The sequence below is a fragment of the Arabidopsis thaliana genome, chromosome 4 (genome assembly GCF_000001735.4).
Source record: "Arabidopsis thaliana chromosome 4, partial sequence".
Taxonomy (NCBI): Eukaryota; Viridiplantae; Streptophyta; class Magnoliopsida; order Brassicales; family Brassicaceae; genus Arabidopsis; species Arabidopsis thaliana.
The window spans coordinates 1,758,550-1,780,545 of record NC_003075.7 but is presented as its reverse complement, the minus strand read 5'-3'; the positions used below and the strand labels follow the sequence as shown (position 1 = coordinate 1,780,545).

The window sequence follows — 21,996 nt, the reverse complement described above, 5'->3', positions numbered from 1 at the left end:
TCAGCTACGAATTAAACATTTCTCAATCATTATTACCAATGTTATATCTTAATACACTAATTAAAAAAGTCTACTTAGTTTAATAAGCATAAAAACTAATGTTATATCTAATAAAGTTTTTCACATTGCTAATCTAGAGAATAAGAAAAATACTAAATTACCTTGAAGTGATTTAATGGTGGATGGAGAATAAAGAGAAGAGATCATTACCATTGAGAAACCGAGAAGCTCCTAGGCACTAGTATCAAGACCATCATTTTGACGACGATCTGCGATGTCGGTGGAGCTCCGATTCACCAGCGTCGGGAGCTTTCCTTTATTCACTCTTCTCTTCATCTTTATAATTTCTCTAGTTCTCCAATTTTGTCAATTCTTTTGTTTCCCCTTTTTAAACCTTCTCAAACCTTACCAAACCCAAAGCTTTTAATGAGAACTTCAACAATCATTCAGAAAAGAAAAAGATGGTGTCCGACAATCTCCATCCTTCACCCTCACCTTGCATCAGCTTTGCTGAAATCACCTTTGTTAAGACCACCAGATTCTAGATCTAAGATGTCGATTAGCCTCTGGTCCTCCTCCTATGCTTCAATTCTCGGACTACTCCATCAAAGACAATCACTACCCCCACCGAGTTTGCTTGTTTCACCATAAATTCTCCTCTACCTCCGTACAACGGTCGCCAATACCCAAACTTTTCTTTACTAGCCAAAAGGAACTGGGTTTCCAATTTTTGGGCCAATTCAAATATGGCCCGTTAAGCTTTCTGAAGCCCAACCTATATAATGGTGATCCAAGTTGCTTTGTACTAAGGCTCAGGTCTGTCATCTCCCTCTTGTCCAACCTTACCCAATTTAAATGTTATTTATCATATTCTTTTGATCATGGACGTCAAATACAACGGAACACTTCTTTGTTGCTATGGTTATACAAGAAATCTTTGCTTTTAGATTCACCTAGGATTATTGATCATGAGAATTCTAATTTTCACGAAGAAAGGTTCTATGTTCCCAACTCAAAGCTACTTGAGAACCTCGACTTTAGAATCTGCTAGGTTTGTTTCTCATGGTTCTATTTGCTTGAAGAAGAATGGCATTATGTTTCCGCCTCTAAGGAGCGGTGACCACCTTTGTTTCTTCAACCACCTTTATATGTTCCCTCTGATTCTCAAACCCATTCTTGTGCAAATTAGCTACTTCAAGGTAGATTTTCATCCACTTATAAGCGTGATACTCAGGTATGAACTTATCTTTATGTGGCAAACCGGCTACAAGTTTTGTGTGGAATTCCTTAATCTCCATGACCGCTAAGGATTTCATGTGAGAGAGGACCCACCTGTTCTGTTACGGTCTTGCATCTATTACTGGCAAATCCTATTTGTTGAAGATTTTCCAAGGTTCTTGAACTTGTCCAATATAATGACCACTATGCTTCATGCTCTTTTGACAATTTCAAGTATTACACATTCCACACCTTTACCGCTTGCTTTGTTTTGTCTAAGCTCAACTTTCACTCCACGACAATGCTAGCAAAAAACATCAACCATCTTTTTGTACTGGCTGCAGGAACCTCGACTTTGGTTCTTTTACCAACGCCACTTCGTCTTTTGACATTGGCTAATTGGTCCTCCTTTGACTTGTTCTATTGGAAGACTTGTCGATAATCTTTGATCTCACATGTACCAACAAGCTTCATAGCTTTTGGCTCATAGCTCTCAAGAAGTTTTTATCGATTAACCTTATCTATCTTTTCATCTATTTTATGTTGGCTTTGGAGAAAGCTCCTCCTTGTTGTAAAACTTTGGGAACTCAGTTTTGTTCTTTGTTTGTACTTGGATTCTACCTTAATGGAATGAAATCAAGTTTAGGTTCAAAAAAAAAAAAGGAGAATAAAAAGAAGAGAGTACATATGTTTTAGAGGTTGCAAAGTGTAAGAAGAAGAAGAAAAATAGTTAATTGTGTTTTGTGGTTGTTTGACACCAAAAAAAAAAAAAACTTTTGGTGGTTAATGAGAGAGGAGAGTGAACAATTCTCATTGGATGATTTTAAGAGTTTGTTGATGGTTAAAATTTATTATATAATTAAAAAAATAAATAATAACAGGGTAAAATTGGTTTTTGATAATATGGAAAAAGATAGACGAAAGTGAGAATAAGTGGAGGTTTTTTAAAGAAAGTTTGGAGGAAGAAAGGCCAAAGAGATTAAAATCCCTTATTATATTTAAATAAATTAGCATAAATAAAGGTATATGGAGAAGAATGAAACTAAAAAGTAAATAATTATTATATAATTGAATATGGTGGCCATAAAACAAAACGTTGAAAACACAATAAAGAGATCAAGTTAAGGTGACTTCTCTCCGTTATCATATAATTGAACTAGATAAGGCCCGCCTATTTAGGCGGGTGTATCCGAAATTTTCAAATATTCGAACGGGTCTAAACTTGAAAACCCGAAAAACTTGAACTCGAACCCGAATAGGTATCCAAACATATCTCAAATATAAGTATAAGTATAACTAATATATACTTATACATAGAAAATATTAAGATTTTTTTGATATTTTAGTTATTTTTGTGTATTTTTAGATATATTCGAGCAAAACTACTCGTGTTGTTTTGGGAGTTTTTGAAATTTTTAAGTAATTTAATAGATTTGCACACACAATTTGATATTTCAATATATAAATAAACTCGAACCCGAACCCGAACCCAAACCGAACCCGACCCGAAATCTTAAATTACCCGAATGGGTCCTAAACTTCTAAACTCGAAAACCCAAACCCGAAATACCCGACCCGAATACCCAAACGCCTAGGACTAATAATTAATAGAAAAACAGAAATCCACAAAAATATTTAGAAACCAAGCATTGTTGAAAATATATTTCTATATATGCCGTAATCTTGTAAGTTAATTTTAACATCATGCAAATATTAAATGAGTTAAAATTAATAAATGAAAATCATTGAAAAGTTAAATCCTATAATCTAAGCTATTTTTCTCAAAATGTTCTATTTTCACTTATGATTACATGAGTTAAAGACAAATTTGTTAATTTTCCTTTTATTGAATAAATGTTAATTGTTTATAAATATATAAACATATAAATTAGTATATGTAAATTTGTTTATTTTTTAAGATTTTCTATTCTTTTTAGAAAATAAAAAAGTTAAATTTTAAATGACACATGTAAACATCTGATCGTTTGACTTGACACGTGGCACGATCGTATGAGTTAGCAACTTTGAAAACCATACTTTATATAATAAAATATGTTAATGATTGAAGAATGATTTTTTTTCAAGAAGTTTAAAAGCAAAAAGAGAAAAAAGTTACTGAAAGAAAAGAAGAAAGAAGAATTAGAAAATCTAGAACACTCATTCAAATAACATTTTTACCTCAATCCTATTGATCTATCGTGGCTATTCTCGATTTTTTGAATATTACAATCCCACGATTTTCTAATCTCACCAAACATAACATTGTCCATAATTATCATGCAATTTAAATAAGTTTATATAATTGTATCATTTTATAAGTTTTTATTACGCTAAATTAGTTTGATCTTATTAGTCTTTTTTCTTTTTTTGTAAAAATGTTTTTTTATTACTTATGTTTGTAGTTTCTATCAGGCCCAGTTTAAGGCATGTATTCAAGATGCAAAAACACCAATTTTTTCCTTTTCTCAAATTTTCTCAAAAGGAGTCCATATTTTTTAATTTCTATATAAAATTTGTTTGTTAAAAAATTTGAACACAAAGTCAAATATAATTTTGAAACGGCCCGTTTCTACTATATGAATTCATATATTTCTATTAAAAAACTACTTTTTCGAAATATCTACATATTAGTTTTACTAATTTATCACCGATCGAAATCAGTCGATAACCTTTTTTTTATCTCCATTTTCTATCCCCAACCGAATTGGCTCAAGCTATACACAATGCCACACATATATATTTTAAGCATGAAATTTCCGGTAAAACAGTTCCATGTGTCGTGAGTTTACTTAAAAAGTAGAGACGTGTTTTGTCTGTCATGAAATTGAAATGTCAACACATAAATGTAAGGTTTTTTAGATAACAAATCAATCATTGTATAAACCACGAAATGTGGCATTTTTTTGTCGTCTAAACTATTTCTCTTATAATAGTGGAGGACACATGGGGGACCAAATTTTCTATAATAGCATATACATTATTAGTCTGATGGTTGACAATTCGTAGATATAAAATTGATATCCCATATGCGTTTAAATCCGATCTACACATTTAGTTGGAAGGTAAAAAAAAAAACAGTTTAGTCATGTAATGCGTTTAAAAAAAAAAGATCACTTGTGTTTAATAGAAACCATAATCCCAAAAATATTTAACTTTTCATTTATATTAGAAAAATCAATCATCTGCTACATAAGATAAGAGATATAATAAATACATGGTAACACATACCAAATAAAATAAAGAAAATCAGCTATCTGGCGTATATAAATTGCATGACTACATATACGAAATGTATGACGTTATGTAATTAACATCATAAACAAAGAATTTAAGGTTAACCGATCAACTGATTGTGGCGTTGACCAACAAAAATATTCAAAAATAAACTTTTAATTTATTTTTAATATATTAAAAACTATGATATGTCTTGTAACTGTTAATTTAGTTTTAATGTTTTAAAAACTATGATGTGGTCTGCTACACTTCAGATAGCTGACGAATTTTTTTTTATATATATTACACCTACAATATTAACATAATTATATGTTTAGTCCAAATAGACCGAACAACAATTCACAAAATTGAAACTGAAATCGGATATGAATTGGGTAAAAAAAAGATTCTAAATAATTTTCTGATAAAAAACAAAGAAACTATATCACTCCAAATCTCTTGACCATAGTGTTTGTTCCATTCCATCGTCACCATAGTTTAGACTTTAAATTCAGTTTCACTTTGACTAATTTTAGATAAATTAACATATTAAACGGAATCAACAACTTCCCTCTCTCCCTTGGCGACTACAGAGGCGACCAACAAAACCAGTTTCCTGTTTCATTTTTTTTAACAGGCTGCCGGCATTTGCCGGTAGTTTTTTTGCTTTTCTACTCCTTTCTTCTTTTGTTTTTAATATTGTGATGGGAGATATTCCCCTTAATTGGATTTCTGCTCGTCCTATCTTCTCCTTTCGAATGGTGACGGTGTTTATTGTCATGTTTAGAACAGAGACATACAATTACCAGTTTCATGTAAACCCGTTGCTATATTCGAAATCAGAAAAAATTCATCCCACCAATGTCTCTTTACCCATGTCATGTCGATTCATTTGAATCATGGTGTATTTCCTTATCTAAAGTTTGTTTTCGGTGGTTTCTCTCACCGACGTGATCTCCGGTTTTCAACCGATGAAGTTTCTTCAAATCTATGGTTTGGAGAAGTCATTTGGGTATTTGATCCAGGAATCAATAGACAAATTCTTTTGAGTGAAGGAATTGGCATCGACAATAATTTCCTCTTCTCAAACACATGGTCCGATGATGGCGATGTACTCGCTGTCCAACGATCCGTTTATTCATGTTCATGGTCTAATGATGGTGATGTACTCGCTGTCAAACGATCTATTTATTCGGATTCTATGGAAAAAAGTAATCATGGTCACTAACCGGCGACGATGGGTAGAGTGTTATAAAATACATGATCGAGATCCATTTCAAGCAACATATCCGTGTGTTCGTTTAATCAAAGTGATGCAGAAAGCATTTGGGAGTTTCATCTATAAGATGTTAGCCTTTTACGAGTATATGACGAGGGGACTTAACAGATTTCATCTGTTGCTTGTAAGGCTTCCGTTTGGAAAGCAGGGTCATTTCCATTTTTTTATCAAAATTGTACAATTTCTTTTATTTTATTCGTATTTGAGTGGTTTCATGTATCATGTATTATATAATATTTTTATAATATAATATAATTGATTCGGTGTTAAAAAAAAAAAAACATATTAAACGGAAATTGCGAACGTTAATGGAAAAGAATATATTTTATTATTATTATAAATGCTGTTTGGTACAGGTGGCTTACAAAAATCCAAAGTGCCGTAACTTATTAGCTTCTCTTTCATTTCAAGTCAAAAAGTCCAAACCTCTGCAGATTTTATTCCTAAACCCGACCATGGAAGAATCATCAAACCAACAAATCCTCAACTCCGAGACCCGACCCGACCCGATTCAAAAACCACCGGAATCACCAGCCACCAAACTCTCATTCCCGAGACTCTTCCTCTGGTTTGATCAATCAAATCGCATCAAAACTCTGCTCTCATGGTCCATCTTCTTCCTCCTCGCCGTCATCGTCCCAATGATCTCACACTTCGTGCTAATCTGCGCCGATTGCGATTTCAAACACCGTCGTCCTTACGACGGTTTAGTGCAGCTTTCGTTATCGATCTTCGCCGGAATCTCGTTCGTTAGTCTCTCAGATTGGTCCAAGAAATATGGAATCCGAAGGTTTCTCTTCTTCGATAAGCTTAAAGATGTTAGCGATAAAGTTAGGATCGGATACGAAGCTAAAATCCAGGTAAATTAAACGTATCGACTAATTATAGTATTAGTAATCTAATTTCATGATTAAGAATCGTAATTTTTGGGATTAAAATTGGTAACTAGTGGAATAAGAAGCGATTGTAAAGAACCGGTTATTTCAGTTTTCTTTCAAAATCGGTTCATCAGTCGGTTCAATTTGGAGAGATTGAATCATATTTGGTTTACGTCTCGGTTTCGGTACGCCTAAACCGATCAATTGCCTAAAAATCAAAACTATACCGAAAATAAACCGATTTCTACCCAAAACATATATTAATCCCAACCAAATTAACATATTTTACCCTACTTTATCAGATTTTAACTGGGAAAACCCAAAAAATCGGTTCAATTCGGAGAATTTCATTAACCGAAATACTGAGATAACCGACTCAGTTTGGTTTGGTTAACTGAACTCGCAGGCCTAGAACTTTAAGTTTTGACCTGCCATTGAATCTTAGGCTCAAATCTTGATGTTTTTTTAATCCCAACCAATTTAACCGATTTTACCCGATTTTAACCGGGGAAAATCGGTTCGATTCGGAGAATTTCATTAACCGAAATACCGAGATAACCGAGACATTGACCGAACTCGCAGGCCTAGAACTTTAAGTCTTGACCGTGCCATTGCATCTTAGGCTCGAATCCTGATGTTTTTGAAAGTCTCCTCTGTTTTATTGTTGCAGAGATCAATGAAGCTACTAGCTATCTTTGTCCTTCCATCGACAACGCTTCAAGCTATCTATCGCATTTGGTGGTATGCTTCAGGCTTTAACCAAATCCCTTACATTATAAACCCAACGCTGAGCCATGTCTTAGCCTGCACACTCCAGCTCTCTTCTTGGCTCTACCGTACATCACTCTTCATCATTGCTTGTATCCTCTACCAAAACATCTGCCACCTCCAGGTCCTCCGTCTTGATGAATTCGCACGCTGCTTCGCCTCTGAGATCAAAGATTTCAGTTCCATACTCGCCGAGCATCTCAAAATCCGTCGTGAACTGAAGATTGTCAGTCACCGGTTCAGACGATTCATTCTTTTGTCATTGTTTTTCGTCACTGCCACTCAGTTCATGGCATTGCTGACTACCATCAGAGCTAGTGTTCCCTTTAATATCTACGAAGTTGGCGAGCTCGCGGTAAGATTTCCTCTTCACTTTCATATAGGGATGCAAGTTTTTGAAACATTATATTGATCAATGTCTCTGTTTCTTACAGTTATGCTCCACAAGCTTGGTGTCAGGACTATTCATATGCTTGAAAAGTGCAACACAAATGACTCACAAAGCTCAATCAGTAACGAGCATCGCCACAAAGTGGAACGTGTGCGCGTCTTTAGATACATTTGATGTTCTTTATGACGGAGAGACTCCTAAATGTCCAACAACTACACAACATTCCCAGATTTTATCGCGTCGTCGTAATGTTGTTCAATCGTCTGATGATGATGAAGAAGGAGAAGGAGATGACAATGATCTTGAGATACATCCAATCTTTGCCCGCGCCATTTCTTCTCAGAAACGTCAAGCTCTAGGTAAATAAAATCTTGAATTAGACTATGATTGGAATAAATCATTTTCACCTTTTTAACTGATTTGGTTTCTCTATTGTGTATATATTTAGTGACCTATCTAGAGAACAACAGAGCAGGGATCACTGTTTACGGATTCTTGGTGGATAAAACATGGTTGCGTATGATCTTCAGCATCGAACTTGCTCTTCTTCTATGGCTGCTCAAAAAGACAATCAGTAATTTTATATGTTTCTACTCTGAATCCATATTTTCATTTTTCATCACTTTCCTCTTGTAACCGATAACATTCTTCATGTTTTTGGTTTTTGGCAGTGAACATAACATGAAGACAGAATCAGTGTCACACAACACACACGAAGAGATTGGTACTAAGATGTTTTTATTTCAACAATGGCGATATAACAGATTCTTTTTGTAGATCTTCTATATATACAAATATAAAACGTGTGTATGTAAATCAATGTTTGATCCTTTTTGAGTTATATATATGTATCCAGATCATATTTATTGATTGTGTGTAAATACTGATTTTTGAAACCTATGTTTGGTCTCATTGATGAATCCGGGCGTGAAATGTATGATTATGGTTTTGTGATATTCTCGTAAATTGTGTGATAAAACTTTACGATTAACACAAATTATTTAGATACTGTTGAGATTAGATAAATACTACTATTATTATTTTTGTCACTTACTTCCTAAGTATCTTATTTTCCAATTAACTAAAACTTATCCTATTATCTAAATTTAACTTTCTCTTCAAGCAACTCTTGTATATATACGTTGGTTCTCTTCAGTTCATTGTAAGTATCACAACACAATAAGAAGTCTATTTTATTACTCTCTCGTCACTTTTTTTCTTTATTATTTTATTACTTCTATAATATTATATTATATTAGAATATATAATATAAAAAGTTGAAAACACACAACAAATTTGAATATATTATTTAAAAATTAAGGTCCAAAATCTAATAAAAGTTCCGATTTTGTTAGCCAAATTACTCATTTTAACTTCCCTTCAATATCACTTTGTTACGCAAACGACTCGACAACCGTTCTCTCTCCCAAGCGATCTGCCATTGAAGGCAACTTCACAAAACTTCATCACTTTGGCCGGCGTCGGTCTCTCTAGCGTCGGCTATTCTCGTGTTTGTTATTGCTTTTCTCTAATTTCTGCAAAGTTTTCAGTTTCTTGTGGTAAATAACGGCAAACCGAAAATCTCAAATTTATGTTCTTTGCCACATCGTGACGGTGGTACATCATTACTATCGATTGTGATTCATTCTTCAATCTGGAAAGCCTATCAATTCAACTTGATTTCACGGATAAATGCATCCATTTGTCGATGTTTCTGATCGTGTGTTATATCGATTCTTTTGAATTTTGATTGTCCTTGTATAAGGTTTGTATACGGTGGTCTCTCACACCGGCATTATCTCCAGTTATCAACCGATGAATTTTCTCTGCAATGTGGAGTTATCATTTGGGTTTTCGATCCCGGAATCAATGGAGTAACCTTGTCGCTTGAAGGCATTCACATGTTTCGAATTGGGTATGGCTTTCGATCTAAGATTAGATTATTACTTATCTTCAGTCTTAATCTGTTTAGAGTTGGGACAACCTATTTTTATCTCGAAGGCGAAGGCTTCCTCTTTTCGATGACACGATCCATTGATGATGATGTTATCTCTTTCGCTTGGTCGGAAAGTTTAGGTTCTATGAGAAGAGAAACCATGGTCACTAAACAGCAAAGATGCGAACGACATTTCAGAAGTCATGTTTCAAAACCATATCTAACAACATATCAGATTTTTTACAGTAATGCAGAAAGCATTTAGGAGTTTCATCTATAAGATGTTAGCCTTAGTCTCTTGCGAGTGTATGAAGAGGGGACTTAAAAGATTTATTATGTTGCCTGTAAGGCTTCCGTTCGGAAAGCAGGGTCATTTCCACTTCTTCATCGAAATTGTGTTCAATTTCCTTTATTTGTTGCAATGGTTGTATTTGGTTGGTTATGTATCATGTCAACTTTTATGATATAATATAATTGATTTGCCGTTAAAAAAAAGAATATATAATATTCAACACGTTATCTGCACGAGTGACTCTCGATCCGCTAGCACGCACGACTCTAGATCTGCTTTTGAGGTAACATTTAAATTATATTGAATAATTTAAATCATTAAAAATTATATATATATATATATATATATATGGAGTAAAAGACTATATCCTCTTCTCGATTATAATAGTAGGTTTTGCCTCTTGGTCGTATAATAAAATTTACATCCTTGATCATAACGGTAAGCTCTACCTCCGCGATCATATGTTCAGATCTATATTTTGGATCAAATGGTAGTCTCCGCCTCCTTGATCCTATGAAAAGCTACGCCTCTTCTACAATCATATGAAAGAGTATACCTCCTACAATGATTTTTTTTTAATTTATTATATTATAGCTTATAATATATAAATTATTTTTATGTTGCTTTATTATGAAAACAAGCTTTTGGAAAACTTTTTTTATAATAAAATTTTAATTTGACAAATTGTATCATATTATTTATATAGTTATCATGTCGAACTTGGCAAAGCTTGATATAACTGTCTTTGATGTTTCTGGAAAAATTATATGACATGGACATTATATGCAAAAATGTATCTAAAAGCAAATGGGCTTCTCAAAACCCTCGATCTGTCGAAAATTACTTTAGAAGAGAAAAAGGCAAAAGCCATGATGTTTTTGCATCACTACCTTCACGATGGTTTAAAAGATGAATAAATCACGAGAGAAAATCTAACAGATCTCTAGGTCTCTCTCAAAGATAGGTTTGATCATCAAAAATATGTTATCTTACCAAAAGTCAAACATGAATGACTAAATCTTCGGTTTCAGGATTAAAAAAGTGTAAGTGAATATAATTTCGCTTTGTTCGGATTCACTTCCAGGATAATTCTATGTGGAGAAAATGTTTCCGATTATGATATGATCGAGAAAAATTTCAAAACATTTCATCCTACAAATGTAATCCTATAGCAACAATATCGAGTGAGAGGATATAATCGATATTCTAACTTGATGCAAGTTCTTGTTGCTGAACAAAATAATGAACTCATGATGAGGAATCATCTAACTCGTCCAACTGGATCAGCTCCGCTTTCAGAAGTGAATGTTGCTTCATCCTGTTACAATAATTGGCAAAGACGAGGACGCGAATGTGGTCGAGGCCGTGGTCGTGGACGAAGAAAAGGAAGGGGTCTCCCTCCCAATAATTTGAATGCCAAGAAAACCAACATAAATTTTCAAGTGAATGATGTCGGTCGTGTTTCAAAGAAACCAGATGAAAGTACTTGTTACAGATGTGGCATGAAAGGCCATTTGTACGAGACATGTCGTATCCCAAAACATTTAGCCACTATATCAAACATCTCAAAAGGCAAAAGAAAGGGATGTTGAGACCAATCTCATCTCTAATGAAGCTGGACTTTCTACCATGGCCTAAATGATAAAACCCATCTTGATATCGCTGATTTTCTCGTTCATCATGAAAACGGGAAATCATGTGAATAAGATCGATATGACATGATATGGTTGTAGTAGTACTATATGTACTTTTTGATTTAAATGTATTTCCTGGTTTTAAAAGTTTTTGGAATAACGGTGTCATTGTAATATATAATAACATTTTTTCAGTATTGTGTTATTTTATTAATGCATATTTCTAAATGTTTTGTCTCAGAAAATGTCAAATTTTGAGATTGAGGATGGAGATATGTCTGGCAGGAAGTGCTACGACCCACACAATACTTATAGATCAAAAATATTTCTCCTCTCTCAAAATAAAAGACTCTGCTGGAAGTGTGATGCATTATCTGGCCATGCAAATAATATTGTTGATTTCATCGAAGCCAATTTTATAATGCCAAGGAAAACTCATAATTCGGCCATCGCCAGCAAAAATTGGGAATGAATCACCATTATTCTTAGAGAGAATACATGGTGACATATGTTGACTTATTCACCCTTCGTGTGGGTCATTTCGTTATTTTATGGTAATGATTGACGTATCTAGTAGATTGTCACATGTGTGTCTATTGACAACACGAAATTCGGCTTTCGCAAAATTCATTTTCCAAATAATCAGGTTGAAAACACAATTTTCTAATTATGCAATAAAGAAAGTTAGGTTTGATAACGCTGGTGAATTCACTTCACAAGCCTTTAATGATTATTGTATGTCAATTGAAATCGATGTTGAGCATCATGTCCCTCATGTTCATACATAAAATGGCATAGCTGAATCTTTAATTAAACGGTTACAACTCATTGGAAGACCGTTAATATTGAGAACAAAACTCCCGATTTTTGTATGGGGTCATCCTATATTTTATGTTACGACATTGGTTCAGATTCGACCAAGCGCGTATAATAAATATTCTCCTTTACAATTAACGTCTGGTAAAGAGCCAAACGTAGCCCATCTTCGTGTTGTTGGGTGCGCGGTTTATGTTCCTATAGCTCCACCACAAAGAACAAAAATGGGACCGCAACGGAGATTGGGTATATATATCGGTTATGTACCACCGAGTATAATTGGGTATCTTGAACCGCAAATTGGTGATATGTTTACGGCATGTTTTGCCACTTCCCATTTCAATGAAGATGAATTTCCAGCGATAGGGGGAGGAATTAAACAAGTTCCAAAAGATATTACATGGTGTACACCATCTTTGGTATATCTTGATCCCCTACAAATCAACATGAGCTCGAAGTTCTGAAAATTGTACACTTACAAACTTTGGCAAATCAACTACCAGATGCGTTCACAAAGGGCTGAGATTATTAGCCGAACCGGATTAATCGAACCGAACCGAGATTTTAGGTGTTCGGTTTGGGTTCGGTTATAGGGCAGAACCGATCGGCTGCAATTAGAATTGATAATCGGTTATTGGTTATTTTGGTTTGGTTTGCATGAACCGATCTGTTATTCAAAATCAAAACAAAACCCTAAAAATTAGCCATCCCTCGATTCAACATTTGTAGCCGCCGTGACTGGGTCTCTCTTTTTTTTTTCCCTCTGCTTTCTTCTTTGGATCTATTCTTCTTCTTCTTCTTTCTTTCTTCTTCTCCTTCTTTTTTCTTTGTATCTATTCTTCTTCTTCTCCTTCTTTTTTCTTTGTATCTCTTTTTCTTCTTCTTCTTCGGTCGGGGATCTATGACACCTTCAAGATCTTGCTGCCTCCAGTATAGTCGATCCTTTGTCGGAGGTGCTCTCACCGCCGATTTTTATATTAGAAAATAATTTGGTTAATTTCAGTTTTTACACTTAAAATCGAAAACCAAACCGAACCGTTTTGTATATCAGTTTGATTCGGTAAACATTTTTAAAATTAACATTAACCGAAAACCAAAATAACCGAACCGAATTAACCAAAGTAACCGAAGTCACAGGACTACGTTCACATATACAAAAAGGGTGACAAAATCATATATTCCCGCTGCAAATGCCCCATCAAGAGTTCAAATTCCTAGAGAGCTAGAATTAGATGGGAACAAATATAATGAATTTAAGGTTCAATTTAAGCGTGAGAGGCCTATTGGCGCACAAGATAAAAATCCCCGAAGAAAAAAAGAAATGGGAAAAGAAAATGAAAAAGTTATTCAAGAAAAACCAAGTCCTTGGGACGGTAGAGAAAAGTATGAGATTTCCATTAATTATACCCATGATGATATAATATGGGAAAGAGATGATATTGATGATGAAAATGAAAATTCTCGTTTTCTTTATCTAAAGAGATCGATCATGAGAATAATGATTCAGATCTAAAGACATTATCTGAATGCCAGAAAAGACCAGATTGGGAGAAATGGAAATATGCCATGCAAGTTGAGTTGCACTCCCTTAACAAAAGAAATGTCTTTGGACCTATTGTCACTGCATCTAAGAATGTAAAGAATGTTGGGCACAAGTGGGCCGGGTATTCGTGCGAAATTTCTTTGAGAAAGATGAGATCACACGATATAAAACCCGACTTGTTGCACAAGGTTTCTCTCAAAGACCAGGAGTTGATTATGAAGAAACTTAATGAGTCTTTCGACATCCAATAATTTAGATATGTACCTTATGGATGTAGTGACAACTTATTTATATGGATCTCTTGATAATGATATTTTTTTTTTTGAACAAAATATTGCTTGCATTAATTAAAAGCTTAGCCAAAGCATCAACTTCTCTGTTTTGTTCACGGGGGATAAATTTAAAGCAAATAAACCGAAAATAAGATGAAAGGATCAGGATATCGCGGAGAATCCCGTGGAGCTTAATCAATGGAGACTCCGAATTGATGGATTCGATCAACAGTTTTGAATCGGAAGCAACAGAGAGTTTTTTGAAGCCCCGATCTGAGGTATGTTTGATAGCGAGGCGAATAGCAAGGGCTTCGGCCATAATCGGTGATCGGGTGTGCGTCGCAATTGAAGAGATCTGTCGATTAAAGCTCGTAGATCGGTTTGAGAAGATACAATCCATCCTTGCATATTTGGCATGTAATGAGGTCGAGATCAGGTGCTTTGCTGGGTCCCAAGGAACGTTTTGTGACTACTTGTTTGGACTGAAGTTGAGCAGATTGCCATTCATGTGCTAACATGATAGCTTGTGTAAGGATTTCACGAGGGTTGTCGTGGGGATTTTCAAAGATTTGCTGATTGCGAGCCATCTATAATTTCCAGAGAATCCAAGGATGAAGAGGGCCTGAACCAATTTCGGATGGTGGTAGGTGATAAGTGTGCATTTTACATGTTTTGAGCGTCCATTTGTTATCACTATTGCATCATATCACCACTGTTTTATACCATTTCTCATCATTTGTCATCACTTCGCATGTTTAGGATAGTTTTGCATGCATGTTGTATATTTGTGTTGTTTTCAAGTGATTTGGAGCTGTTGGCGAGCTAATTGAAAGAAGCGGATATGATCATATCAAACCACTCGACGCCCTGTTCGAGTAGATGGCTTCACGACTTCAAGACAACACTCGACCCCCTAGTCGAGTAGATGGCCTCATCACATCACACCACCACTCGACCCCATGGTCGAGTATCTTCATCTCCACCACCTGACCATCACTCGATCACACCACTCGACCCCTTGGTCGAGTACCTCCATCACACCCACTCGATCACTCACTTGATTACACGGCTGAGTCCCACCATCATCACACACTCGACCGATCACTCTACCACCAAGCCGAGTACCACCATCTCCATCACTCGACTTCCTACTCGACTTCATACTCGACTGCCAGCTTCACTGTCTTCTCCATTCCGCACTCAACCACACACTCGAGCACAAGGAAGAGAAGAACACTCCAGCTTATCACTCGACCACCTGGGTCGAGTACCGTTCTTAATCCGTCTCAGTACTGCGTCGTTTTGAGTATTAGGGTTTCAGAATATTTTGCTATAAGTAGCATGTATTTTACATTTTTGTGACCTAAGTTTTATTCTGCATACACTGTGTTCTTGACATTTTGTAATCCAGATTTCTCTTAATCTATTCAGTATTTAGTATTTGCTTTTCAATTTCGTTTACTAAGTTGTTCATCTTGTTATCATCTTGCTATTACTCTGTTGCTATCATGTTTTCATTCTATTCATCGTTTAAGTTCTTTGCAATGATGTCTGAGTAGTGACTAGGTTTCTGCAGATGGGTTAGAGTAGTTTAGAATTCTCAGTATGCTAGGTGGTTGAGTTTGATTTATAGATCCCTTATGGATTAGTTGTTCTTAATGCCTATCGCTTTCTAATCAACTGGAATTTGAGCCTAGACATTTCCGCGCCCAAAAGGTGTTCGATGAAATGTGTGAACCACTAATTCCAGAGATTCGTGGCTCTGTACCAAGGTATTGGTTGCCGGGAGCGTTTTGGCTTTAACTTGTTGATTTGTAATGCATGTTAGGTTAGCTGTTGTCAATGGTGATTGAGTTTGAGACTGGTTTAACTTGAGGGTCTCTGTTGCGGTGGCACTTATATTTGGTTATCGAACTTGTTGTCTAGGGATAATATATTGAGCATGTCAATCACCTGTAAACTGAGGAAGCGAAACTACTCAATTACCCCATCCTCGGGAATTCTTTATCTAATTGATTTCTTTGTTTACTGCATCTTGTTACCTGTTGCTTAGTATTTGCATTTCTCTCCTGTTACTCGACCTGATACTCGACCACCTAGTTGTTTGGTAACAGACTGTGAAGTCGAGTATCCGTGTTACATTATCTGTCTATTACTCGACCTGTCACTCGACCACACCCAGTGCTTGGCAACAAGCTGTGTTGGTCGAGTGTTTTTACTGTTCTGCTTGAAATTATGTTTCCTGCATGTTCACTTAGGACTGCTAAAACACCTCAAAACCTGTTATTGCTTGGCTTGACTCTGTGAACTCTGATAGCATCTTGATTGCTAGCATCACACCCATTTGGATTGACAACCTGAAATACTACAACGACATGATAGTGCTTTAGGATTAATTGACCTTAAAAACCTATTATTAGTAGGCAGATCTGTCCTTTTGTTTGCTCAAATCCATCTTTAAAAGAGACTATTTGGTCTGGATTCAAGCGGGTTTCGAAAGGGGTTAAAAGCCATACATGTCTTGCGAATCTGCAGGTGAAGAAAAGAAGAAGAGTACTTTCATTTTCACCACAGAAAGGACATTGGGCAGCTGCGTTGATGTTCCTGAAGATCAAGTTTTCTCCCACTGGTAAAGCCCCTCTCATTGCTTTCCAAAGGAAGAATTTCAGTTTGGGAGAGCATTGAATGTTCCAGATGTGTTTCATCCAATTGAAGTCTCTGAGATTAATAGGAGGAGGGCAGTCTTCTAGTTGTTCTTGAACACATGAGTAGTAACCAGACTTTGCAGTATAGATGTCATTCTTCGTAGCTAGCCACACATAAGCATCTTTTGCTCCGAGCCTGCTCGGTTTGATCTCCAAAATTTCATCTAGAAGTCCTGAGAGAATTTGGTTGATCCTTTCCTTGTCCCATTCTAGAGAGATAGGAGAGATGAGATGTTCTACTGTAAGGTTAGCGGTTGCTTCAGTTGGTGGTCCCATATGTCTGCGTGGGGAGGTAAGAGAGATCCAAGAATCATCCCAGATAAAGGTAGAAGACCCATTACCTATTACTTTCCCCAAATGTGATTTTAATAGCTCTTTGCCTATGCAGATTCCACGCCACCCATGAGAGGTAGAGGTTGGAACAGAGCTCTCAAGGAAAGGCGTGGTATGGTAGTATTTACCCAAGAGTGTTCTAGCAAGAAGGCTTGTTGGGTTTGAGAGTATTCTCCAACTGACCTTTGCAAGCAGCGCATCATTAAAGCACTGTAGGTCTCGAAACCCCAATCCTCCCACACCTTTAGGTTGTGTAAGTTTTTGCCACGAAACCCAACACATTTTGTTTTTGTCCATGCTTAAATCCCACTAGAAACGTGTTTAAGCGGACTGAATACGTTTGTACAAAGAGTTTGGGAGTTTGAAGCATGACATAGTATAGGTTGGCATGGCTGCTAAACCTGACTTTAACATGATCATTTTGCCTGCAGTAGAGAGGAATTTGGAAGACCAGCTACAAGCTCGCTATCGGATCCTATCAACAACTAGAGCAAAGAGGTCTTTCTTCTTCCTTCCCAACAATTTAGGCAGGCCCAAATATTTTTCCAAACCTCCTTCCTTTTATATTCCCAATTGGCTCTTTACTCGTTCTTTTGTGGCAGTAGGGGTTTTTGCTGAAAAAATGATTGCTGACTTCTGTGTGTTAATCATCTGCCCTAATGCCAATTCATATTTCTTCAATATCTCCAATAAAGCTACACAGTTTTGGTCATCTGATGTGCAGAAAAACATGGTGTCATCTACAAATACAAGGTGACTGATTCGGGGACTTTTGTTTCCCACCTTGATTCATGTGAGTTTATTTTCTAACTGCGCTTTGTAACAGAGGCCAGACAAGACTTCACTACAGAGGATGAAGAGATATGGAGATAGAGGATCTCCCTGCCGTATGCCTCGTTGTGGGACAATGGAGCCTTGAGCAGTATCATTTAAAAGGTAAGAGTAGCTAACTATGGTCACAAGAACTGATGGAAACTGAGTCTTTCAAGAACTGAGCTAATAAAACCCCATTCTATTCTGTCATAGGCCGTACTCATATCGGTCATCACTACCATATAGCATCAGACCTTTGAATCTGAGGAATGGAGATAATGGAGAGCCTCATGCGTAATGAGTACATTGTCGGCAATTGCTCTTTATGGAACAAAGGCAGATTGATTTTCAGCGATCAAGCTATGGAGGATTGGTTGTAATTTCTTGTTAAGGATTTTTGCTATGATCTTATAGTATACTGTGCAAAGAGCTATTGGTCACTACTCCCCCATCGTCTTTGGGTAATAATTGCTCTTCTGCAGTGACCAAGCTTATTCTCTACCGCTTCATCTGGATTATGTGGTTACAACTTTGAATGATTAGTTGGGAGACTTGTTTATTACCTTTGAGTCTGCGATCATATCTAAAGATTCCTTTTTGCTTTTTCTTTTTCAGATTGAAGTAAGTGATTAGGGGTCGATGATCGGAACCTTCAATTTATAAGTACTCACATCTTTGAGACGGGTAACATTTAGCCCAGACACTGTTGGACATGGTTTTGTCAAGAAGGTAGTGAACTAGATGGTCATATCTCTATCCCCTCCAAGATAGAAAGTTACTCGGATGTTGCCATTGGAGGAATCTTGTGGCGTTCTTAAAAGGAGACTTTAGTCGCAACTTCATCAAACCACGCAAAATTATAGCCTTTATGAAGCGTGTCGAGAATGTGTTTGGATTAGATCTATGACTAACCATATTTAAGAGCAAGTGGATTAATCATCTAAAAGGAGCCAACAAGATTATATGAAGATAATGTTGCATGTATTCCTCAAATCAAAGAAGGTTATATTAAGAGCAACAGAACGAAGCATATCCCTCCAAGGTTTTTCTCCTACACTCAAGAACTCGTGAAAAACGAAGAAGTTGATATCCAGTATATCCGCTCAAGTGACAACGCAACAAACTTGCTTACAAAGGTGCTTTCTACGTCAACATTCAAAGGCTATGAATGGATAGCGCGTATTCCTAAAACGCCATGTGGTCCAGATATTTTGTTTCTATTCAGTCATATTTTTCTCAACTTTTGTTAATATAAATATTTTTTACTTTAAAGTATTATTAAAATAATATTGTGGCTTACTAATAGCTAAAAGACAGGGTGCGTATTTCAAATAGCTCTAGAAACGCAGAAGATAGTTATGAGGTATGTTTATAACCAGTGGATATGCTTATATATTATTTTATTAATCATAAAAAGGAAATTAAAAAAAAAGATTTTGTTTATATAAAGAATGCATGCATTCTATTAGTTTATCACAAAAAAGTTTGACAAACACAAAACACACAAAAACAGCAAAAAAAAGTTCATCACTACATCTATTCACTTATAAACACAACATCAAAGCTATACACATCTTTCATTTTTAAAAGTAAACAATGTTTAATTATTTTTTATTCGATACTTGATTTTAGTTCTAAACTATAATTATCAAATTATTATATTTTTAAATACTAAAAACAATGAAACTAGTCTTTTTAAGAGATATTGTCATGTAAATTTATAGTGATTTCTTAATTATGTATAGTTAAAAAATTTAAATTTATGTAATTATATAAAAAATATTTTTTTATCTTGGATTGATGTTAAGAGAATTATAATTAATTGTTATCGAAAATATGTGTACATCCTATTTTTAGTAAATAATAAGAAAATATTAGAATTAATTTGTATGGGTTTGTTTGGAAAATATTATCCCAACAGTATTATGTATGTAGTATAGATTAGAATTAACAATTTTAATTTTCTTAAAAATATGTAAAAAATGTAATTCTTAAATTTAGTGTTATAATTAACCGTTATGTGTATTAGTTTGGTTTATGTAGATATGTTGTCTAGAGGTCGATCAATCACAAATTCTTCTAGACAAAAAAAACACAAATGCTCCGAATGAAACAACATCAAGAGTAATCTTTTGTTTTGTTTTTGTTTTATAGAAAAACTTATATTATACATGCTTCTTAGTATTTTGGAAAACATAAAACTAATATTTTTTTGAAAAACATTTAGACCATACCGAGGTATTAGTGCAATAAACAACGAAAAACTTTGATTGAGTTTTTTGATCATGCAATTGCTATGAATAATTATACTCTTAAAGACCCTACAGCCTTTGGTCGAGAATATATGATTGAGAAATTCAACCTAGCATTTAACATGAATGTAACATATGAAGTTTTTTAAAACAAACTTGATGAATTTAAAAAAGCCTACAAGGAAGGAACTAAGTGTTCACCATTGGGGAAAGCCATCAAGTGCTCAATAGTGGGAACACCACCATGTGCTCAACAATGGTGAACACCACCGAGTGCTCAATAGTGGGGCGGACCACCAAGTATTCAATAATGGGAAACACCACCAAATGCTAAATAACGGGGAACACCACCTAATGCTCTACAATGGAACACACAACAAAATGTTTATCAATGGAAAACACCACCAAATGCGTCTCAATGGAGTTCACCACAAATGATCCACAATGGGGTTTATCACCAAATGCTTCACATTGGGGGCTGCAACCAAATTTTCAATCTTGGGGTTCACCATCTAACATTCACGAAGGGCACAATACAACAAATTCTCAACAAGTAGGCTCATTAGGAACGACTCCAACAAATATTCAATATGGATTTTCATTAACAATCAAGAAGAAACAATAAGGAATACTCAGCAAAAAGTTTCACGAACACATAGGCCAGGGTCTATTTAATATGTGAGAAACTTTGTGGAAAACAAATGCTAGTGATTCAAAAGATGAAAATTAGATTACTATCTTTTATGTTTTAAAGTATGTTATATTTTTTGTAGTTTATTTATGTAATTTTATAATTTTTATTATAAAATATAATTTATTTTTATTAATCTATTTATGCATTTTATTAACTGCGTATCATAATTTTAGTTATGGATGATGATGTTTTTTATTATCTCATGTTTCTAAATTTACAAGTATTCCATACATGTCACTTGCGATCACAAGGCCTTCCCTATCTATGTTACGAAGAAAGAATTGAACTGTGGAATTTGGAGAATCAGCAAATTTGAAGAATTAATAATTTAACCAACTTTGAATTACTACGAGCGATATTTTCAAAGAGCATCAGTGCAAACAGATGGAGGTTTGGGATGGAGGAATATTTGTCGTCAACTACAACAAGATGATACTGCATTGTCTTCAGTTACTCCGAATGTCACTCGCGGCTTTCACAACATCTACTTAACATTTTTGAAGTACAAAATAAGGAATCCAATCGGGTCGGATTTTTTTTAGTTTTGACCCGGTATTTGACCTGTTAATTAACCCGATTCTACTGTGTCCGGATCTTATTAATAACATTTTCCATATACAAAATTCCAAATCAACTTAACATTTTTGAAGTACAAAATAAGGAATCCAATCGGGTCAAATTTTTTTTAGTTTTTACCCGGTATTTGACCTGTTAATTAACCCGATTCTTATGTGTTCGGATCTTATTAATAACACTTTCCAAATACAAAATTCCAAATAAAAATCAAAACAATAAAATGAAATAATATCGTATCTAGCTATAGTTATGACATATAATATTTTTCGCAGTAATTTGATATATACCGGATTCAACTCATTTGCTATATTCCTTTCTATTCGATTGATGCATTCCTTTCCTATAAAGATGGAAACGAGTAAATTGTAAATCAATTTGGTTTC

The 21,996-nt window shown here is 35.1% G+C and overlaps 1 protein-coding gene and 3 pseudogenes across 8 annotated transcripts; 2 read left to right on the top strand and 2 right to left on the bottom strand.

Annotated features, from left to right (window-relative positions):
- Window positions 1-129: 129 nt before the first annotated feature.
- On the bottom strand, window positions 130-626 carry AT4G03823 (annotated as a pseudogene). Of its 2 annotated transcripts, one of them has the most exons (2): window positions 496-626; window positions 130-404 (listed from the first exon to the last, which is right to left on the bottom strand). The 2 variants fall into 2 exon arrangements; another variant differs by having other exon boundaries at window positions 130-626.
- Window positions 627-6,013: 5,387 nt separating this feature from the next.
- Window positions 6,014-8,713, top strand: AT4G03820 (transmembrane protein, putative (DUF3537)). 4 transcript variants are annotated; one of them, NM_001340470.1, is made up of 5 exons: window positions 6,014-6,570; window positions 7,259-7,711; window positions 7,791-8,106; window positions 8,196-8,321; window positions 8,419-8,703. In NM_001340470.1, exons 1-5 carry the CDS (start codon window positions 6,019-6,021, stop codon window positions 8,430-8,432), a joined length of 1,461 nt encoding a protein of 486 aa, NP_001328063.1. In that variant the 5' UTR covers window positions 6,014-6,018; the 3' UTR covers window positions 8,433-8,703. The 4 variants fall into 4 exon arrangements, with proteins under 4 accessions (NP_001328063.1, NP_001328064.1, NP_192291.2 ...); NM_116620.4 differs by having other exon boundaries at window positions 6,046-6,570; window positions 8,419-8,702; NM_001340471.1 differs by having other exon boundaries at window positions 8,196-8,702.
- Window positions 8,714-10,686: 1,973 nt separating this feature from the next.
- AT4G03816 lies at window positions 10,687-15,612 on the top strand (annotated as a pseudogene; the record flags this gene model as incomplete). Its single annotated transcript has 1 exon — window positions 10,687-15,612.
- A 1,031-nt stretch (window positions 15,613-16,643) lies between these two features.
- On the bottom strand, window positions 16,644-18,593 carry AT4G03813 (annotated as a pseudogene; the record flags this gene model as incomplete). Its single annotated transcript has 1 exon — window positions 16,644-18,593.
- Window positions 18,594-21,996: the final 3,403 nt, after the last annotated feature.

Excerpts from the sequence above, each read along its gene's own strand:
- AT4G03820 (NM_001340471.1), top strand. The coding sequence starts at position 6,019 with ATGGAAAAGAATATATTTTATTATTATTATAAATGCTGTTTGGTACAG. Across the intron at positions 7,712-7,790 it reads ACGAAGTTGGCGAGCTCGCG|TTATGCTCCACAAGCTTGGT; the intron begins GTAAGATTTCCT and ends TGTTTCTTACAG. Across the intron at positions 8,107-8,195 it reads TCAGAAACGTCAAGCTCTAG|TGACCTATCTAGAGAACAAC; the intron begins GTAAATAAAATC and ends GTATATATTTAG.